This window comes from Phalacrocorax carbo, chromosome 22, assembly GCF_963921805.1.
Source record: "Phalacrocorax carbo chromosome 22, bPhaCar2.1, whole genome shotgun sequence".
Taxonomy (NCBI): domain Eukaryota; kingdom Metazoa; phylum Chordata; class Aves; order Suliformes; family Phalacrocoracidae; genus Phalacrocorax; species Phalacrocorax carbo.
Genome location: NC_087534.1, coordinates 1,530,088 through 1,551,355, shown reverse-complemented (window position 1 = coordinate 1,551,355; position 21,268 = coordinate 1,530,088). Strand labels below are relative to the sequence as shown.

The 21,268-nt window shown below is 46.1% G+C and overlaps 1 protein-coding gene across 3 annotated transcripts; it reads left to right on the top strand.

Moving 5' to 3' along the window:
* The first annotated feature begins 196 nt into the window (after positions 1-196).
* Positions 197-19,965, top strand: LOC104053580 (argonaute RISC component 4). 3 transcript variants are annotated; one of them, XM_064471545.1, is made up of 18 exons: positions 197-440; positions 7,039-7,204; positions 7,827-7,947; positions 9,052-9,233; positions 9,638-9,774; positions 9,856-9,990; positions 10,167-10,254; positions 10,661-10,808; positions 10,889-11,008; positions 11,236-11,364; positions 11,526-11,659; positions 12,439-12,623; positions 12,933-13,092; positions 13,697-14,012; positions 14,261-14,395; positions 15,180-15,281; positions 15,505-15,704; positions 16,153-19,965. In XM_064471545.1, the coding sequence occupies exons 3-18, from the start codon at positions 7,843-7,845 to the stop codon at positions 16,259-16,261; spliced, it is 2,385 nt and encodes a 794-aa protein (XP_064327615.1). In that variant the 5' UTR covers positions 197-440; positions 7,039-7,204; positions 7,827-7,842; the 3' UTR covers positions 16,262-19,965. The 3 variants fall into 3 exon arrangements, with proteins under 3 accessions (XP_064327615.1, XP_064327614.1, XP_064327613.1); XM_064471544.1 differs by lacking the exon at positions 197-440 and adding an exon at positions 3,564-3,977; XM_064471543.1 differs by lacking the exon at positions 197-440 and adding an exon at positions 4,197-5,654.
* The last annotated feature ends 1,303 nt before the right edge of the window (positions 19,966-21,268 follow it).

Genomic DNA, 21,268 nt, shown 5'->3' with positions numbered 1-21,268 from the left:
TGCCCAGGGTTGTCCTGGAAGCCCCGCCCCTCGGCTCTTTATTGGGAGATTTTTTTCTTACTTAGCCCCGCCCTCTCCGCCTGGCCCAATCATTGCTCGCGTTTTGAGGCCACCCGCACGGTTTATAAGCCCGCCCTGTAGCACTGTCCTCCTTGCGGGCGGGCCGGGCCGGGCTTGGCGGGGATGGGTGAGGCTGCTTGTGGGTGGCCTGGGCCCGCGGGGGTCTGCGCAGCCCTCCCGCCGCATGACTAGGCTGTTAAGGCCCAGCCTGGCCCCTGAGGGACTCCGGCTTCTCAGAGCTCGGGGCAGGCCGGGTCCCAGAAGGGGTCCTTGTTGTGAGGGCAGCCAGGCCCTGTCCCCAGAGCCAGTATGAGCTAGCACCCACATCTGGTGATGCATCACCCATGGAGGCCACAGACCTGCTCCTGTGCATCTTGCAGGTATTTGCTAGTGGGAGTGCAATCCCCTTGTGATCAGGACTGGTGAGTACAGACAAGCCAGAGCAACACCTCACACCTCAACTCATTTCTCTGTCTGCTGCATGTAGAGTTCTGCCGCCACGTAACACCACCAGGCCTGCAGGACATAGGGCCCCAGCTCTGCCAAAGAGGAAAGGATGGCAGGCTGAGCCTAGGAGAAGCTTTTCCAGATCCATAGGAAGTCATGGAAAAAAAACATGGAAGGGTCTGATCTGGCTGAAGTTGCTGTGAAATGTGTTGCCTCCCCTTTCCCTCCCTAGCACGTGGAATTCCTAGGGGTGTTTGCAGCTTCCCGCTGCTGGCAGGAGAGCAGTGAGCCGGGGTGAGTGTCGGCAACCTTGTTCTGAGCTAGAGTTAAGGATGTTTGGTACTTTCATCATTACATTTGCTTTGTAGAACATACTGTTACAGTAATGGGTTTTTTTTATCTTCCAAGTCAAACAGCAGTCATCTGCTGTTGCTGAAGGCAAGCCCAGAAAAAAAGTATGTGTTCTGGAGTGTTTGGTACCAGTCCCAGTTTTGTGGGGGATAAGGAGCAGATGGACTAATCTGCTGTGGTAGTTCCCATAGAGCCAACAAGTCTGAGAACGGAGGAAGTGAGAAAAGCAAATGTCCATGAAACCCACTGCAAACATCACAACACAACACAGTTCTGGTTTCCTGTAGCTGCCACAGGAGCTACAGTAGTTTAATAATTACTATTTAGCAATGGAGGGGACAGATGCTGGCTCTACTGAAACACCATTAATCCGTATAATTGAGATATTGTCTCTAACCTAGATGCAGTCAGAGGAGGCAGAGAAAAAGCAATCCTTAATGTTAGTAACAAGTGAAATTACTTGCTTATATAAAAGGTATTCTGTGAATAAATGAAACCTGGGAGTTTTTTAGACCATTGTGCAAATGTCAACAAAATATACTGAGCTAGTATTTAAGACTGTCTGTCCTCTTCCTGCAGAACACACTGTTCTTTGCTGAGGAAGCACTAACTGTGCAGACCTTTGCTTCCTGATACTGTTCTGGAACTGGCAATGCAGTTAGAGAACTGGTGGTGGCATTATTCTACAAATTCCTGGAATCTGGGGGTCTTTCTTGGTAGTCTGCCAGGAAAAAAAAAAAAAGGCAAACAGTTTATTGTACTTACTCGAGGCTGCAATCTTACTGCTATGTTAGGAATAGTTCTGAGAGTCAGCTGGCGAGAAAAAGGTAGCAAAGAGATTAGCTACCAACCAAATTAGGTTATTTCTGATCCCGAGTTCTGTTACTCATACCTGGCACACAAAGGCAGTCTCACGGAATAGGTAGTTTTTGGTAAACATTTGCCATTAAGGAGATTTTAAACTAAATTATTTTATTTTAGCACTGGATAAAGTACCATATTAAAACTTTCTTCTTTTTCTTAAAAAAGCTAGCTTATTAATCTATTTGTTACTAAATAACATACTCCTTCCTCTCCTTCTAGCAGGTGAGATGTTTAGAAGCAAATCCTCAGAACTAAGCCTTTCGTAACCATTGTCTGTCATAACCAAACTAGGGCTTACCACTGGAAACAGGTCACTGTTTTCAATATAAGGGAGGGTTAACGTAGAAATAAGGTTCTGACCGCTTCGGCAGTCAGGATGCCTCAATGTGTACATAACATTTATGAAGTTAATTGCTTTGCTGACTTTTTTGAATTTGTAATGTATTAAGTATAGGCTTAAGTTGTCATACTCAGCATCTTACAGGACCAAGCCTTTGTTTGCAGATTTCTTGAGGCAGAGATTGTATCTTTGGTTGTTTGTTTTTTTAAAAGTACTCTTTGCGCAGCCCTACATACGTGTTTTTTATACCCAGATATGCTGAATAATAGTGTGGAAACGTTGCCCAACATCATGGGGCTTTGTTACTGGTCTTGTAAAACTGGTGTTTCTCTTAAGTATTCCTCAACTGGTATCAGGCAATTATATCAGAATCTCAGATTTCATTTTAAAATAGGTTTTTGATGTTTTGACTCTGAAAATACCCATCCTGCAGGTTAAAAAAGGGAAATAAAATGGACTCGGCTTTTATTATTTATGAAATGTTTTGACTTCTGACCTTCTTGTGAGTCAGCTGAGAACTGTTGGCTAAACAGAACCCGAGGGGTGTGCAAGGGAGCAGCTCACTAAAATACCCTAAGCTGCTTAAAAAACAAGAAGTCAGTAACCCCCTTATTAAGGGCACTTGGCCTGAAATGCTGGGTTTTTAAAAAGAAGACAAATTCACTGTCTGTGAGCCCGCTCTCTTGCTAGTGCTGGTGGAAGCCCAGCCCGGGGGACCCTCCCCAACGAGACGGGGACGAGGGGGAGCGATCGAAGTGGGCGCCGTGGTCGAGGCGAGGTGTCCCCCAGGGGCCCAGTGCCCCAACCCGTGGGGCACCAGGCGGTTCCTGGGCGATGTCCCACGACTGCGGTTGATCCCTGTGCCAGCTACGAGCTGCTGGGCGGTCACCCATGGCCAGCCCTCGCCAGGCACCCCGCCACGCTGACCGGGCCATCTTGTGCCCACGGGATGCCTCAGGGGACACGCTGGTCCCGGTTACGGCCCTGGGGTGTTCGATGCCCAGCGATTCGCCTGACTTTTACAGATTCTGGGGGTTTTTTTGAGGTGTTTTAAATCCCTGTAGGGCTCTTCAGCTGGTACAGGAAGTTGTTCAGGCTATTATTAATGAAGCTGGGCGAGTTCCCCATTTCGGGGCGCAGCCCGGGGTGGGTGGAAGCGGGAGCGGCGTGGCCGCGGGGAAGGCGCCCGCGGAGCTGCTCTCACGGAGCGTGCCCGAGCTTTCGGTCACGGTTCGGTTAATTATTAAACCTAAGAACAGATGTCGGGTTCTGGGGCGGGAGGGGGATAGGGAGGGAAGACCCCCGGGACCGGGGAACGGCAGCAGCGCCTCCCGCCTCCCCCTGAGGCGAGGAGCGGGGCGGGACCGCGCGCGCGGGAAGCCGCCGCTGTCACCTGTTGCCGCCGCGGGGCCGCGCCGGCGTTGAAAGGGTGCGGGCGGCGTGCGCGCCCCCGCCGGTAGGGGGCGGCGCGCGTGCGCGAGCCAGTGGAGCCCGGCAGCGTGCAGGGGCCTCTTCCTCCTCCTCCTCCTCCTCCTCGTCCTCCTCCTCGCCCCGGCGGCGGGGGGCGCGCGCGGGGGGAGGCGGCGCGTGCTGGCGGCGGCGGGGGCGCGCGCGGGCTCGGGCTCGGCGGCGGCGCAGCGGGGGGATTGTTTGCGCCGCCGCTCGGGGAAGCGGAGTGCGGGCACCGCTCCCCGCCGCGCCCCCCCCCTTCCTCCTTCCTCCTCATCCTCCTCCCCGCGCCCCGCCGCCGCCGCCCCCGTTCCCGCGCCGGGCCCCCACCCCGGAGCCAATATTCCCGAGATCAAGCGCTACGCGGCGGCGGCGGGGCCGGCGGCGGGGCCCGGGGCGGTCGTCGGGGCCGGGGGGGACCGCAGCGAGGCCGCCGCCGCCGCCGCCATGGAAGCGCTGGGACCCGGTGAGAGCCGCGGGGGCGCGGAGCGGGCGGCGCGGAGCGGGGGGCCGCGGCCTGGCGGGTGGCGGTCAGCGCCGGCCCTGTCAGGCCCGGGCCCGGCCCCGGGGGCGGCGGCGGGCCCTGTCAGCGCGGGGGAAGGAGGCCGCGGGTGCGGCCGGCCCCGGCGGGGGCTGCCCCCACCGTCCGCGGGCGGTGGCGGCCGGGGGCGGGCGGTCCGGTCGGGGCCGCGGGGCGGGCCCGGGGCCGCCGGTAGCCCACAGCAGCGGGCGGCGGGCCGACACGCGAGCGGGCTCGGGGGCGCCTCGGCGGCCGCCGGGCGCTTCTCTTTAAAGAGGAACTGCAGCAGGTCGCTAAACTTTCCGAGGAGATTTGCATGTGCCCTGACGGCTCCCGCCGAGCCGGCTGCTGGCTGCGGCGGGAGTTTGCTGCCCGGGCTGTCGGGCGACTTCACCCTCCCGGGAGTAGGCAGGACGTGGCCCCGAGCGCGGCCCGGCTGGGCACGGCTTAGCTCAGGCTGGGCCCTGGCTTGGGAGCGGAATGGCGATGGCGAGGAGGTAGGGAAGGGCACGCTGGGCTCTCGGGGGACACGGCGATGTGCCCCCGGTGCGCGAGTCCTGCAAGCTGCACCATAATAACTTGTGCTTTTGACATTAAGCCATTACTAAGAGTTTAAGGTGATACTTTCTGAAAATACGGATGTTATTCTTTTTTTTAAGCAAACTTTGGTTAAATATTGGTGGTATTTTGTGTGTGGCATCTTCCTACTTGTGTCTTATTCCGTGATTATTCTATCAAATGTCTGCAAGATGTATTTCTTGACCTAAGCGGTCTGTGCATCTTATCCATCAAGTTCCCGTTCAGACTACTGGTATGATCAAAGTAGCGTTAATTTTGGTGTGACAGGAAGCCTTTATTGACACAAAGGGGTGATTCCAGAAGAATCCACCTTTTAAGGTAGTGAAGGGCTGACTCTGAGAGTCTGTCGTACATCAGTACGCTGTAGCGTGTCCTTTTTGGCTTCCAACTGTAGAAGCAGATCCTCTTTTAGTTTTGTAAAACTGCTTCCTGTCTGAAGTAACTTGGCTGAGGGTTCCTGGTACACGGTCAACACAGACCAGGAGAAATTAAGAGACTAACAGCACATGTAACCTGAGTCAGGCCGGTCAGGTAAAAATCCTGATGAAATCAGTGTGACTTGCAGCGCAGCCTGGCTTCAAGTGGGAAAACAGTTTTTAGCTTATTGTCTGGAATCTGTTGAGAAGTAACTTTAGAGAGGAGAAGATACAAGTGTTATCTCCTTTGATCAAAACTGACTGAGGTCAGCGTTGCTGTGCCTCTTTACAAAACTTGTCAATGCCGAGGAGGAAAATGGGTAAATATAGTTGTCATTTAATCTCTTGTGGGAGGTCAGTCCCTGCACTTACTACAGACTAATTAGCACGGGATTAATGGATCATCTCTCTAGTATCCAAATAAGCACAGCAAATTTTGATTGCCCTTGATGATTCACGCTTGTCAAGGCAGCTGTAGTTTTTTACAGTACTAACTGTACCCCACAACCACTTCACCTGCAGCATTGCGAGCTCCTCCGGGACGGGTCGCAATTAGCCAGGCGGGTGCGGAGCCAGGGATGTGTCCTGTGGATGTGTCAAGTGGGCTACAGCTGCTTACTTGCTCCAAGTGTTTCTTCTGCTGAAAAACATTCTGGGGTTACTGTTCTCAGATCGGTAATTTTAACTGGCAACATAGTAGCCACTGGATGGCTTATAAACCCAGTGTAGAAGGCTCCTTAGATCTGGTCCTGGGTTTAGTTTACGATTGTGCTAGAGATTATTGCCGCACCCTGAAGTGTACCCAAATACGAGCTTCGTTCTCCCGCAGTTTATCTACTTCTCCTCCCTCCTGGTGTAAACTGTGAGCCTTTGCCTTGAATGGATGCTGGCAGGTTGACACAGTCTCACGATGTTAAATTTTCCCAGAGTTTTATGATCGCTTTATTATTGTATTCTTGCATTGTAGTACTTTTTTCCCCCCTCTCCTTTGCTACTTTGATCCCACTAAGCACTGGCAGGTATAGACAAAACCTGTGAAAGTACACTAATTCAATTTGCTTTATGTGCAGTGTCAGCTGAGGCTGTGATAGATTAAAAAAAAAAGTCTGTTTAATCTTGTTAACGTGGTATCTCAGATCTTAACACTTTGAGTTAACTAAAGACTTAACTAGTGACTAGCTCGCATGCAAGTACTTTTTCAAGCCTCTAATTTCTTCCTTAGAGCTGTTCCTGAAGCTCTTACATTTGTCCAAATACATTATCTTTTCCACATCTGTAGGAGTCTCTAGCTGTCTTTATGCTTTCTCCCTTACTCTTCTTAGAAGAAAGCCTAAAACTTTTCTCACTCCTTCCTTAGTGTTGGAATTTTAAATTGGCTGAATTTGTCCTCTAGAGGAAGAGTAGTTCACTGTCAACAGAAGTTCAGTGTTCATGATCTAAAGGAAACAACAAAACTGTTTTAGCTTAGATGCAATACAGAAATATGTTTTCAGTTTAGAATAAAAATATTGCTTACCCAGTTAATATCAATTTTCAGGTAAAAATTGGGGGTTTACGTTCTAAGTATACCAAGAGTGACAATCGTTAATGTCTGAACTTTAAGCCTGTAGTGAAATAATGAAAAAGTGTGGCTTGTGTGGCTGTTGGCTAGTTCCAGAAATGGTGGCAGGAATATATTTCTCTTTACATTATCTGAAAATACATAATATGTAAGTGGTTGCATTCCATCTGAGGACTCTGGTGAGTTCATAACCACAGTCATGCATAAATGTCACTACAATTTTGAGAATGAATTGTGGCACTAACCTATATATGCTCGAGGGAACTTTTTTTACCTGGAAGTTCCCAGCAGCTGGAAGGCTGTGAGCCACTTGGAACACCTCCGTTTGCAGCCTCACAAAGCCACTCAAGATTTCTCTCTGCCCTGTCAGAAAGTCAGCTAAAGTACCCCTGAAAGGCTGCTGCACTGGCTCATCAATGACATCTCATGCCTATTTATTTGACTTCCCCAGGGCCCCCGGCAAGCCTTTTCCAGCCACCCCGTCGCCCAGGCCTGGGAACAGTTGGGAAACCCATCCGCCTCCTGGCCAACCATTTTCAGGTTCAGATCCCCAAGATTGATGTTTATCACTATGACGTAGATATCAAACCAGAAAAACGCCCCCGAAGAGTGAACAGGTACGAGTTGATTAATAAAAGAGATTAAAGAGTGTATGTGCCTCAATTTGTACAGAATTTGTACAGATGTACAGAAAACCGTACATCCTAGAAATCCTTCATCTGCTGAAGGCCAGTTTATGTTTGTGCTGTGGTTAGCAGTTGCTTTTCAGTGAACTATAATACAACGTTCTCCTTATTTTTATTAAGATGTTTTGCAATTGGCCTGTAATGGGGAAGGCTCTAGGAAATGTTCTAAGCATTGAACTACAGCTGGTTTTATCTTCCAGTCCGCAAGTGAATGTCCCTGATAATTGTGCCACGGTCTCTCATACAAACGTGTGTTTGCAGCTGAGGGGTGGGAGCTCAGCTTGCAGATTGACACCAATGTTTTAGGGTCCGCACGTGGATGTTGTCAGTAGGTCAATCCTGCCTTGCGTATAGACACATGTATGTTGAAACTGAGGCATCTTAATGTGCAGGTGACTTCTAAAGCTCCTGGTGTTGACTTGGGTATACTCTAGTGCATTGATGTTTCTCCGGCCTTCTGCATTTAAGAAAATGCGAAAAGGGAATTTTAAACTGTATAAGACCATTGCTGGATTTTGTGTTCTTCAACCTAACTCGATAAATCCCTCTGTAGAGAGGTGGTGGATACTATGGTGAGACACTTCAAGATGCAGATATTTGGTGATCGGCAGCCTGGATACGACGGGAAGCGGAACATGTATACTGCACACCCACTACCTATTGGCCGGGATAGAGTAAGTGTTACTATAAGTGGTTTTAAGTTTTTGTGGGAAAACGTACAGTGTCATTTGAAAAGTGTTCTTTTATTGGCGTAAACCCAAATGCTGTCAGATGTACTGGTATAGTCTTGGCTATGACAGGCAGAGCCAGTCAGGGATCTCTAGGAACTTATTGGTGCTTTACTAAAGTTTGTCATCTTCGGGTTTCTAATTCCCAGCTCTTCAGCTGGAGAATCTGTCAGCGATAGTGTGAATTAGTATGTTGTGCTCTTTCAGTTGCAAGTAGATTTTTTTTTTTTCCGCCCTGATAGGAACTTCCTTTTTCTCTGTTCTAACCCTTGTTCTGTTGTTAGATGATAAAGTAGTTGCAGACGACAAACACGCTGTTTTGGTTTGGCTGCACTGTTGAGATACATCCTCCCGTTCCATAAAAACGTGTGACACAAGCCCTGTCAGCGATTAGATCAGCTGCGCTGGCCCTTCGTGTTCCGGCCCGTGCTCGCCAGCGCCCTGGCTCTAACAGATTGCAGTCTATATCAACCAGTCCTGATACAAAACTTAATCCCCATCCACTCTTCTCCCCAGGGATCTGGTTATTGCTGGTACGGTGCCACGCAGAATGCGTAAAATGCGTTCATATTCACGCTCTGGGCTGATGGTGTGTGAGAATAGTCTCAAGTACTATGCTAGAACTCAGATTTGTGTTTTCCAGTGAGTCGCCTTTCTGACCAAAAGGTTTTCTTGCCTTCTTGTTTGGTCACAAGCCATCTTCCTATTAATTGGCTGACTTAAAAAAAAAAAAAAAAAAAAAAAACAACCAAAAAAACAAAAACCAAAAAACCCCAAACCTCACAATTCTCCAGAGCTTTGGTGTCACCGTACTAATTACTGCTTAAAATTTACGCTTGAAGATACCTCAGTGCAGTCTCTCAGATGACTAAATTACAAGCTTTCAAAATCCTGAGGAAACCATCTGTAACGTTTTAAGAGAATTACACTAACTAATTGTGAAAAATACAGATTCAAAGGATACCTGGGAGAAAAGGGTAACAATGAGTGTTGTGGCAGTCTGCTGTCCACAGCAAAAGCTTGTGCTTAATTCCATTCTGCCCATGTCAGGTGGATATGGAGGTGACACTTCCAGGAGAGGGGAAGGACCAGACATTTAAAGTATCCATTCAGTGGGTGTCAGTCGTCAGCCTTCAGTTGCTGCTGGAAGCTCTGGCAGGGCACTTGAATGAAGTTCCTGAAGATTCTGTACAGGCGCTTGATGTAATCACACGGCACCTTCCCTCCATGAGGTGGGTATTTTTGGTGCCTTCCTGACTGGCTTAATCCTACATCTGTCTTAGCATTTGTATGAGTTATTCCTTGCTGCTATTCTACTGCTATTACACTTACCTACAGTAGAGGGGATGAGGGATGCGGTTGTGTAATTCAACGCCTGCCTTACAAATTTGCACTAGAATAGGGAAATCTGATCTGAACTCAGGACTTGTATCTGCTGGTCATGTTTCTAACAGGAATTTGCTGTAGCCTTTCCAACTGTGCTGTCAGTAAAGGCTTTATATGCTTGCCATAAGTTAGCTCTAACCATTCTAACGTACTGTAGAAATTTGCTGTACTTTTAAACACTGTAAAGGTGAATGTGAAAAGGGGTATCAGAAAAGAATGCCCAAAGTAGTAATTTCCTTACTATTTTCAGGTACACCCCTGTGGGTCGCTCCTTTTTCTCCCCCCCCGAAGGTTATTACCACCCTCTGGGAGGTGGCAGGGAGGTCTGGTTTGGTTTCCACCAGTCGGTCAGGCCTGCCATGTGGAACATGATGCTCAACATTGATGGTATGTAGGAAATTCAGTCTCGCTAAGGTAACGCAGTTCTTGCTGCTGCTAAATTAAACATCCTCTTTTTTTTTTTCTTAGTGTCGGCAACAGCTTTCTATCGTGCCCAGCCTATCATTGAGTTCATGTGCGAGGTCTTGGACATTCAGAACATCAATGAACAAACCAAGCCTCTTACGGACTCCCAGCGTGTCAAATTTACCAAAGAAATCAGAGGTAAAGGCTTGTTCTAAAGCTGCTGCAACAAAATACTGGAAACTTGCTCATATTACGTTGTAATGAAAATTTGCAGGGCACTTGGGAAGCTGGCCTGTTCCTTTTTGCCCTCGTCTTTTTCCAAGGTGACTCCTATGCCTGAATTTATTTAGATGACTTCTGTGTTGCGTTTTCAGGTCTAAAAGTGGAGGTTACCCATTGTGGCCAGATGAAGAGAAAATACCGAGTGTGCAATGTTACTCGGCGACCAGCCAGTCATCAGACGTATGTATATAAGCACTTTCTGACAATTTTAAAAATCCTGAACCTATTAGCTATATTGTTTATGCAAGAATTGTTGATTCTGGAGGTGAAGCAGCTGTGTGGCTTTGCAATAATGTTTAGTCTTAGTGGAGTAGAGGAATAGTGGTGCTTTATTTCTTTCAACACAGGAAAATTGAAGCTGTATCCTGGCTTTTAAATATAGTTATCAAAGGCTACAATTCTTAAAATAGCTGTGAAAAAATCAGTATATATAGTCTATAAAGTCTTTTCATAAAGAAGAGATCCAGTAGCTAAGGAAAATAAATGTTTCCAGCATTTCTAGTCTGGAATAAATTTTTCCATACCATTTTTTCCTTAAAAAAAAAAAAATCTTGAACAGTCTAACCAGAACCAATGTCCTTCACAGGTTTCCTCTGCAGCTGGAAAACGGGCAGGCTATGGAGTGTACAGTAGCTCAGTATTTTAAGCAGAAGTACAGTCTGCAGCTAAAATATCCTCACCTTCCCTGTCTCCAAGTAGGACAGGAACAGAAACACACGTACTTACCGCTTGAGGTAAGAATCTAACTTGCTCTTGCATTGCGGTATATCCGCTCTTAAACGGTATCACGCCACCTCTCGCTGCTCCTGTGTAGGTGTGTAACATAGTGGCAGGCCAGAGATGTATAAAGAAGCTAACGGACAATCAGACGTCGACTATGATAAAAGCAACTGCAAGATCTGCACCGGACCGCCAGGAAGAGATCAGCAGACTAGTAAGTGTTTTTTTCTGGCAAAACGCTCTGCGTTTGTCACGCCTTTGGCTCTTCCAGAAGCGTTGTAGAACATGTAATGATAAGCAGAATGACTGAGAACGGCAGAAGTTAAAAACCCTGGCTTCTTCAAAACAAATGCTTTCAAACAGAAAGTCTGTTCGTGGCAGAGAGGGCAGAGCCACCTGAAGCATTAGCTGTAGTTACACAAATACTTTTCTTGCCACCAGGTGAAAAGTAACAGCATGGTTGGGGGACCCGATCCGTATTTGAAGGAGTTTGGTATTGTTGTCCACAACGAAATGACGGAGCTGACAGGCAGAGTTTTGCCAGCACCAATGCTGCAATACGGAGGCAGGGTGAGTTTTCCATGGCTTGTAAAATACCTTGTCCTGAGGTAATATAAATTCATGAAGTGTTCCCTATGCCTTCTCAAAAGGCTTCCTTTGTATGAGCACTGTTCGGCTCTAGTCGAACAAAGCGGCATTTAATTTTTAATTTGCCTTTGGTTTTTACCTAGAACAAGACTGTGGCCACACCAAACCAAGGCGTGTGGGACATGAGAGGGAAACAGTTCTATGCTGGCATTGAGATTAAAGTGTGGGCTGTTGCCTGTTTTGCTCCTCAGAAACAATGCAGGGAAGACTTATTAAAGTAAGTATTTTCCTATTTATTCAGGATATTTATTTTCCTCATATTTCTGAAAGGTGATATGCAATATAAGTTGATTTGAACACATCTAATAGGAAAATGAGGAATGACAGTTCTGCAGAGTCTTAAATACCTACAATTTGGGAGGAGACCATGACCTTTGGGTCATAACCTAACTGGCCAGCTAGGAAAAGCATTAGTTCCCTTACCACCGAGGCTGTGCTTCCTGCTCTGGAGGCTGCATTCCACTGGTATTCTGTTGTTTTTACAAATAACTCATGATGGTCATTCACTTTAAAACCTGGACTATTTTTATTAACCGTTGCTGCCTCCCAGGCAATGTCACGCAATACTTTTTGTCCCCTGTCCTTCAAATTACTCTCCAGAATCCTCAAGATAGAGGTTGTGTGAACCACTGAAACATTTGGCACAAATCATGGCTGCAGTAATGTTCCAATAAGTTTGGTGGATGAGCAGAATTCTACCAGAGCATCAGTATTAGTCTGGGAATCTGCCTCAGAACATTCAACTCAAATGTGTGTTTGTTTCCCCAAGACTTCTAAAATTACAGGAACAGAGGGTTATGAAATGTCCACACACAAGATTAGAATCCTGTTAGTGAGTTTCTTATAGTGATAGAACTGCTAAAAAATAATTACCGTTCTGTCAAGTTGGAAGCGCTCTGAAATAGCTGAAATAGCTCAGATCTTGTTGATAGAATTAACGGCAGAGTAAAACATAGTGAAAAAGCCAGGACAAATCTATTTATATTTCATTTACAGGAGTTTTACTGACCAGCTGCGCAAGATCTCCAAGGATGCAGGGATGCCGATCCAAGGCCAGCCCTGTTTCTGCAAATACGCCCAGGGTGCAGACAGCGTGGAGCCCATGTTTAAACACTTAAAACTGACGTACGTTGGTCTGCAGCTGATCGTGGTGATTCTACCCGGAAAGACGCCTGTGTACGGTATGGAGAAGAGGCTGTAAAGTGTTAATTAGTTGTACGGCGAGTGGGCATCTCATTGTGCGCTTCAGCGGTAGGGAGGAGACAGGGCAGGCAATGTCTTCCGTTTAACAGGTGGTTTTGGAGATGGGTTTGTCAGGCCTGATTGGAGTACTTGAATATTACCAAAGAGCAAACCGAGCCCTTGTTGGTGAACTTTTAAGGATCTGAATTACAATAAAATTTGTGGGGGAGCGGGGGGCAAGAGAGGAAGCAGATGGAACTACCGACCATCCAGGTAACTGGAACCACTAACTTATTTTTCTGTCACAGCTGAAGTAAAGCGGGTTGGTGACACTCTCCTAGGAATGGCCACTCAGTGTGTTCAGGTAAAGAATGTGGTAAAAACCTCACCACAAACGCTGTCCAACCTGTGTCTGAAGATAAATGCAAAGCTTGGAGGAATCAACAATGTGCTTGTACCTCATCAAAGGTGAGACTAAATCTAAAGCTCTCCTTGAAGTCTGGATTGTCAAGCAAATTGGTGTCATTTTGGTTCGTTCGCTAAAATGATACCTTTCAAAATATTACGTGCTTTAGAAATATCCACAGTCTGAAGTGGACAGAGAAGGATGCTTCTGCATTCAGAGTCTGCCTAGTAAGCCCTGTGCTGAGAATCATCTGTAGCGGTAGAGCCATCCGGCAGCGTGTGTGAAAACAAGCTCACAACAAAGCTTTTTTTCCCCCCATGACTTTTTCCTGCCTTTGGGTTCACTCAGTCTCCCTTTTCCCCTGGCCACCTCCTTAGGCAGAAGGTATTTCCTTCCAAATTGGAAGAAAAGGAGTGAGGAAGAGTGGCTTGTGATAAATGCTTGTAACTTTGTCTGCCTTTGGACCTTTCCTTTTCCACTTTCTGTTCTCTGGACTGTAAGAGCTTGAGGCAGAGGACTTCATCCTTAAAAATTCTGACGGGGTTTTAGTTCTGTTGAATGGTTTGGATATACCTTCCTCAGTTGTAACTTTTTTTTCCTTCCTCATCCCCCTTCTTTGTTTTTTTTACTATTTATTATTTAATAATCCTTAATCATCTTAAACAGGCCCTCAGTGTTCCAGCAGCCAGTGATCTTTTTGGGAGCAGATGTCACTCACCCTCCGGCTGGCGATGGAAAGAAGCCTTCCATAGCCGCTGTGGTAGGCAGCATGGACGGCCATCCCAGCCGTTACTGTGCCACGGTGCGCGTGCAGACCTCCCGTCAGGAGACCTCCCAGGAGCTGCTGTACAGTCAGGAGGTGATACAGGACCTGACCAACATGGTGCGAGAACTCTTGATCCAGTTTTACAAATCCACTCGTTTCAAGCCCACAAGGATCATTTACTACAGAGGGGGAGTATCAGAAGGGCAGATGAAGCAGGTATTGTCTAATGATTTCTTGTTGCTTGGGAAAAGGGATTGGCCCTTGAAAATACATATGTTTATGTGGATTGCGTGTATTAAAGGGACAGTTAATAGTCTCACTGAGTTTTCCTGGGAAAGCACAATGTACAGTTTTCCCGTCTGATCGTGTTCCTTGTGAAGTGGTGCTTGTACATGGGGAAAAAAATGAAAAGAATACGATGTGTACTGAATTCAGCACCTAACAGTTAAATCTTCTACTTCTAGGTAGCTTGGCCAGAGCTGATAGCAATCCGGAAGGCCTGTATTAGTTTGGAAGAAGATTATAGACCAGGAATAACCTACATTGTTGTGCAGAAAAGGCATCACACCAGACTATTCTGTGCTGACAAAACTGAAAGGGCAAGTAATGTTGACTACATAAGAAGGAGGTGATGGCAACAGGAAAGTAAGATTGTTTGGTTAAGTGGGGTGGTATCAATCTTGCCCACTAAAACAGAATTAATCTGTACAAGCAGTAGCAGTTCTGTGCAATAACATGCTTTCTCTACCAAAATAACCAGTTCCTCCCCTTTTTTATTGCTCTAGATCAAGCGGTCAGACGGAACAGCTTGTTCCCAGCCCCTTTTGGAACAGGCGTACTCTATATCCCTGTATTTGTGTATCTAGAGCCATAATCTGGGATTCCTGACTAAAAACTGAACTAGTTGTTCAGTTTGTTGCCTGTTCTGTCTCTAGATGCATCTGTAAGCTTTGCCTATGGCACAAATCCACAAGGCAGGCTGAGGAACCTTCTTTAGGAAAGTTCGTGATCTCAGGTTTGCTTGAAAAATAGCGATCTCGGGGGTGTGAGTGCAAACAAGGGTATGAAAAATTTATTTCAGAAAACCTGCATTTTCAGATCCTGAATTACTTGTGTAGGCTTGATCCCACGCTGCAATTTTAATGCTACTGGCAAGTATTTTATTTTTTCTCTGATGACACACCAGTTGGATTTGGTGAAATTTCTAAAAATGAACTCACAGAGAACATTTTCATTCCTCATGTATAAATGACCTTAATATTTTTGCACCTTTTTGAGCAGTAAATTCTTCAACAGCTTTGAGTAGAACCCACCTTAGGAGGTATTTTTGGGTCACTTCCAAAAAAAAACAACCATGGGCTAATAATAATCTTTCCTCAATAGGTGGGTAAGAGCGGCAATGTACCAGCAGGCACTACTGTGGACAGCACGATCACACATCCTTCTGAATTTGACTTTTACCTCTGTAGCCACGCAGGAATTCAGGTAACATTTCAGCTCTGCAGTGCTCAGGCTATGGGACTAATTCCTTATAGTTGTCCCGATGAGTAATGTTGCTTCTATTTATGGCTTGGCAGACTTACAGTCGCGTCAGTTCAGTGCCCGTTTGGCGCTTACTCTTCAGTGCGCTGATAGAAGGCACAACCTTCAGGTGCCACCTCTGTCTTTGTCGGTGCTCTCCAGCTGACTGCTCATCTGTTCTCCACAGGGAACCAGCCGGCCCTCCCACTATCAGGTCTTGTGGGACGACAACTGTTTTACTGCAGACGAACTACAGCTGTTGACGTATCAGCTGTGTCACACCTATGTCCGGTGTACGCGATCTGTCTCTATTCCAGCTCCTGCATACTATGCCAGGCTGGTAGCGTTTAGGGCCAGGTATCATCTTGTGGACAAGGATCATGACAGGTAAGGAACCGTGCCTCGTCCTCCTGGCAGCCAGATAATGGACCCAAATTTCCACAGAATCCCAGAATGGCAGGGGTTGGGAAGGGCCCTCTGGAGCTCACCCCGTCCCACCCCCTGCGTGAGCAGGCACCCCCAGAGCAGGGGCACAGGGCCGCCTCCAGGCGGGGGGTGAATGTCTCCGGGGAAGGGACCCCACAGCCTCTCTGGGCAGCCTGTGCCCCTGCTCTGGCACCCGCACAGGGAAGGGGTTTGTCCTCATGTTCAGGGGGAACCTCCCGTGTCCCAGCTTGTGCCCGTGGCCCCTTGGCCTGGCGTTGGGCACCGCTGAAAAGAGCCCGGCCCCGTCCTCCTGACACCCGCCCTTCAGATATTTATAAGTATCAATGAGAGTTTTGTGCTGCTTGGCCCAGTTGTTCACGGTTCTCTGTGTGTGTCTGCATTTTTACAGTGCTGAAGGCAGCCACGTGTCAGGACAGAGCAATGGCCGCGACCCCCAGGCTCTGGCAAAGGCAGTGCAGATCCACCATGATACTCAGCATACGATGTATTTTGCTTGAGAGCATCTGGGAAGATGAGGCAAAACCAACTACCCATGCAGTCCTGAAATGTTTTGAATGCCTACTGCTATGGCTAGGGCCCAGTTTATTTCAGACTGCCCACTACCAGCAGCTCTGAACAGTCGCACTGAATCTGTACTTCGCAGCAATGTCTGATGCACCAACACAATTGAGCCATTTGTTCCATTATTTTATGTAATAGAAATTCATAGACTGTCTTTTCTGATGCATTGGACTGAATTTTTACCTCAAAGCGCAAAAGGCCGATCATCCTGAAATTTTTAAAGGACTTGGCACGAAAGGTTTCTATTGAATATTTTGCTAGCTATCATTTTTAAGTTATCTCCTCATCCCATTAGTTTATCATGACGACTGATTCCCTGTCTTCACGCGCTGCTTAGTGAGTATGCGTATTATGGCGAAGCGTTTTACTCCAGTTAAATGTAATTGTTCTATTGTGTGGGGCCATAGATTTTTTAATGGAGATTTTAGACTTCACTACTGTAAATGCCTTTTAAGAAACATAACTTTCACAGGTATTGCAGTTTTTTGTCAGTTTTACTAATTATCTTTTTAATCTCTGCAGACTTGGGCTGCAAAGCAATTGCACTATACTGCGAGTTCAAATAGGTGGTTCTTGTTCTGTGAATGTGTAATATAACCAGATAGTGATGCCTGTCAGATTTTAATTATAATGGTTACAAATAATACTGCCATGGTATCGTAACAAGTACTGAACCATCATTTCCCCCCTCTAAAAATTATAAAAACAAAAAAAAAATTAGCTTTTAGGTATTTTGCAAACTTTTACAAAAGTGCCCACTTTATGCTGCTGTGTGGTTTGATAAATCTAAGTGATTTTAAAACTTTTTTCTCATAGAAGGTTTAACTTTGGCAATAAATATTTGTTTTTTAAGCCCCCCCTAACAGCGTAATTTTCTAGCTGAGGATTGTGCATGAGTTCAACCAACGTTCTCGTGTCGTTTTCTGAACACACAATTTGGCAGTTTCTGAAACTAATTAGAAAAGACGCACTTCCATGCTTTTTTTAAGAATTATTTTTAACTGTTTTATATTCACTGTTGGTGTCCTGTCTACAACATTTTTTTATAAGCTTGGAAACTGGGTGTTATGTGTAGGAAAGGCTTGCCAATCTGTACAGTCTAAATGTATTGTGTGAAGGGCAACCTAAGTACTTGTACCAGCATTTTAAACTCTTTCTTTCCCTGGCAATCTAGGTTGCACACACAACTGCATTCAACAGCATGTTTAACCAACGTAGGTCTCTTACTCTGATTCTGTCCCAGCCTAGAAATTAGGGTTTTTTAATCTGCTTGGCTTTTTTCAGCTGCAATGTGTAATAAAGAAGAGGGGCTTGGTTTCACTGAATACTCTTGGAATCCATGAACATAGTACGTTAAGACTAGATTCCTGTTAATTTTAACATGAGTTGGCGTGGATTAAAAGCTTATTCCTAAACTGAGTAGAGCCAACACAGCTACTTTGATAACAGAAGTTTTGAGAAGCCCAACGATTGCACTGTGGTCTCTGATACTCGTGTGGGGTTTGCTGCTAAGTTGTCTGCTGTTCCAAAGCTTAGGAACCAGCCCCCTCAAAATTTCAGCAATATGAAATGCTGTTTCCTTCAGTCTTTAAGCTTGTAAATAAATTAAAGTTTACATTTCTAAATGCTGGGTTTTTTTCAGTTGTACCAGAGTACACTGAACTTAGTCTTCAAACAGTTTATAACCTTGTTTCAAGTAGTAAGTCTCATTAAATTTAAACTTTTTAAATTTCTGTTGAAAATGGGACTGAAGTGAGCTCTGCTCCTGGCACGTACTGTGGACAGGTTTAGATTGGAAAAAAAAAGATTCTTTTTTAGGATTTTTATTTTATTTTATTTTATTTTAAAGAATACCTCACTTGTGTAATAAAATCAGGACATGTGGGTGGGAGACTGACCGCTGCTTCAGCTAGATGGCTGCTTTTCTCAGTACTCGTTCAGGGAGAATACAAAAAAACCCCTTTTTAGAATGAACTCTGACTGACCCAACACACATGGAAAACTTTGGCACCTTGAAAACAAACTGAGCACCCTTTTTAGGTTATAGGATCAAAGATCGCTATTTTTAGTTTGTGCACTAGGCAAGAATGTGACTGGTTTAATCAAGGGTGCATAAGAAATGCTTAATTTTATCACCAGTTAGTTATTGTCCAGTGCCAAGCACTCCTAGTTCAGATTGAGTGAAGTAAGAGCCTCTCCTTTGTTTGCCTGTGACTGGACTGAATATTTAACCTCAGACTACACGGATTGTTAGACCTCAGCCAGCCCTGGGACACAGGGCGAGAACCTGAACCCAGTCTCGTGTGAGAACGCCGCCGCAGAGCAACGCCGCTGAGGGCGCGGCACGGTCGCTTTGGGAGAAGAGCGCTGAAGTTCAGGACCGTTGTGTGGCGGTAACGGTAAGATCAAGGTTTCGGCAATGCTGTCCTGCACAGGTCTGAGTCCAAGTCTGGAGGTTGGGCTTGACGATCTGGAATTAACCCCTTGGGACTGACTGAATCGTTATGCATGTGTCAATCAATGGGAAGATGTGCATTCTGTAGATGTAGTTCTTAGGGTGTTTTGTTTTGGGTTTTGTTTTGGTTTGGGTTCTTTTTTTTTTTTTAATAAATAAAGCCTGTTGGCCACTGTTTAGCTCTGTGGTGTGAAAGATTTTAAATGTAGCAAAGTTTTTAAAGAGTTGGGGAAGGGGGTGGTTGACATTTAAAAAAAAAAAAAAAAAAAAAAAAGGGCAGAAATCCCATTTTCAAACCAGTTCTGCTTGCTTTGTGAACAGCTGAATTCTGAACAAGCTCTGGCAATCGCTAGTTAGCCTGTCTCCAACGTTTGAACAGCCTGGCTTATTTATTCTTGTTGTGAGTACCACAGCTTAGTGTCGTGCCTGTAGCTGCATCCAAAGGGTGTGAGAGGTGGCGATGTACAGGCAAACGCTTCACGCAGTACGTCTCTTGTCCCACACAGGCGTCAGAGTTATTTAACCTCTCTCAGCAGCTTTGCTCTTCAGATGGGGAAGGCACCCTTGTTCAGATCCAGTGTTTAACAAAACCTACCCCCCAAACTACCTTTGTGGATGTGCTGTAGGATTTTTCTTGCTCAATAGCAAGGGAGTAACTCTGCTTTCATTTTAAGAAGGCAGGGTTTGGAGGGCATTGTATCAATACTGTTTCAACTACAAGGTTTTTTCCTTGTGCATTGGAGGAAAGATCTTGTAATATCACTTACAGATTTTCTTATACCTTGCTATTGACATTTTCATATTTCTATGTCTAGAGGCTGAAACTTCAATGTAAAATGTTTGCATTTGTTCATTTTGACTTATGATGTAATTTTTGTTTCTATATTGTTAGACTTGTAACGTTTAAAATTGTATTTTATTAAATTTGGACTGGATGTATGTCTATAGCAATACGAGGTACTCTTTCTAAACTGTTATGGGTGGGTTAGCAGCCCCATGTTGCGATAAGATGCTGGTCGTGTACAACTTGCAATGTATTTTTTTTTTTTAGCCTGCAGGGATATTTTGTGTTCATGTGTCCAAAAAAAAAAATAATAATAAAAAAAATTGGCATTCTTGTGCCAAATGTTCTGTTTTTCCTTGTTGATGTCTAATAAATGCAATGTACAGAGTGAGCAACCGATACTGTTGCCTGTAAACAAATGTCTTAAATTATTTAACTTTAATTAAAAAGTTGTACACAATGCATAACCTGTGGAACTCATTGCCACAACATATTTCTGATGCGGTAGGATTTAGAAATACACGCATGGGTAACATCTTTAGGGATGCTAAAAGGAGAGTTTAAATTACCTGTGCTAGCCCCAGGGGGAAGGTGCTCAGAACGGGTGTATTTTATTAATGTTCTCAGAAATTCTATAGTAACATGTAGAGAAAATATGGTGTCAATAGACTGTAGGTGCCTGGAGAAGTGATTCTATATCAGAGAGGTGCAGATTAATAAATGAAAGAGCTGCTTGCTTATTAATCTTCTCTGTTTCAAGTGAGGCTTTGTTGTTTCCTCAGACAGCTGTATTTCACTAGAAATACTAGGGCAAGGACAGAAAAAGCTTTTTGGATGAGGTGAAAACATGATGTCTATAACTGAATGGGGGACACATGATTGCTTAAAGTAGCCTGCATCTTCAGCAACCCCTGCTTCTGGGGTTTGTTTTTTTTTTTTTTGATGGGTTGGGAAATAGAGATTTTTCAGCCCCAGGCTTGCCAGGGGATGACTTTACCCTAGTGTTTTCCAAAAGGATGCAGAGATGGCTTGGGTCGGACCCCAGGAACACGGGGCGAGGATGTGCCTCAGCCTCCCCATCCTGCCCTCGGCCGCTTCCAGCCCCGAGCCTTTCCTGCTCAAACGCCCCTCAGAAATCCAACCGCTCGCTGACTGATGCTCCCCATGCTGTCCCTTGGGTCTATGGGAGCTCATCCTGTCCGTGGATGTGACTACATGGCGTAGTTACTGAGCTAAACAGCTTTGACAGTTTGAATTTCTGTGGCTTTCTTCCATCACCTCACGCAGCCCAGGCTAGGGTAAACACTCTTGTTGAGCATTGTCTTCATGCAATGCTCCTGGGGCTTCTGACTTCATTAGCAAAGCCAGGGCCCGGGGTCAGCGTTCTCCCTCTCAAGTGCTCTTTGGGGAAGGGAATCACAAATACAGTGAAGGACGGGATGTTTTTTCCTCAGTTTTGCTGGGTTTCAGTGGAGTGGGGTCATGGCGGGGTCCCAGCCAGCGAGGCCCAGAGCACCTCGGGAACAACAAAAAAGCTGCCAATACAAGGACTCCCCCCGCCGCCGCCTCCGCCTGGCAGCACAAAATGAGTCAAAAAAAAAAAAAAATAAAAAAAGGAAAATAGCCCAAAGCACGAAGGCGGCGCGGCGGCCAGGCCGGAGCGCGGCGGGCCCAAGATGGCGGCGGGACCGTCGGGCGCCGCCT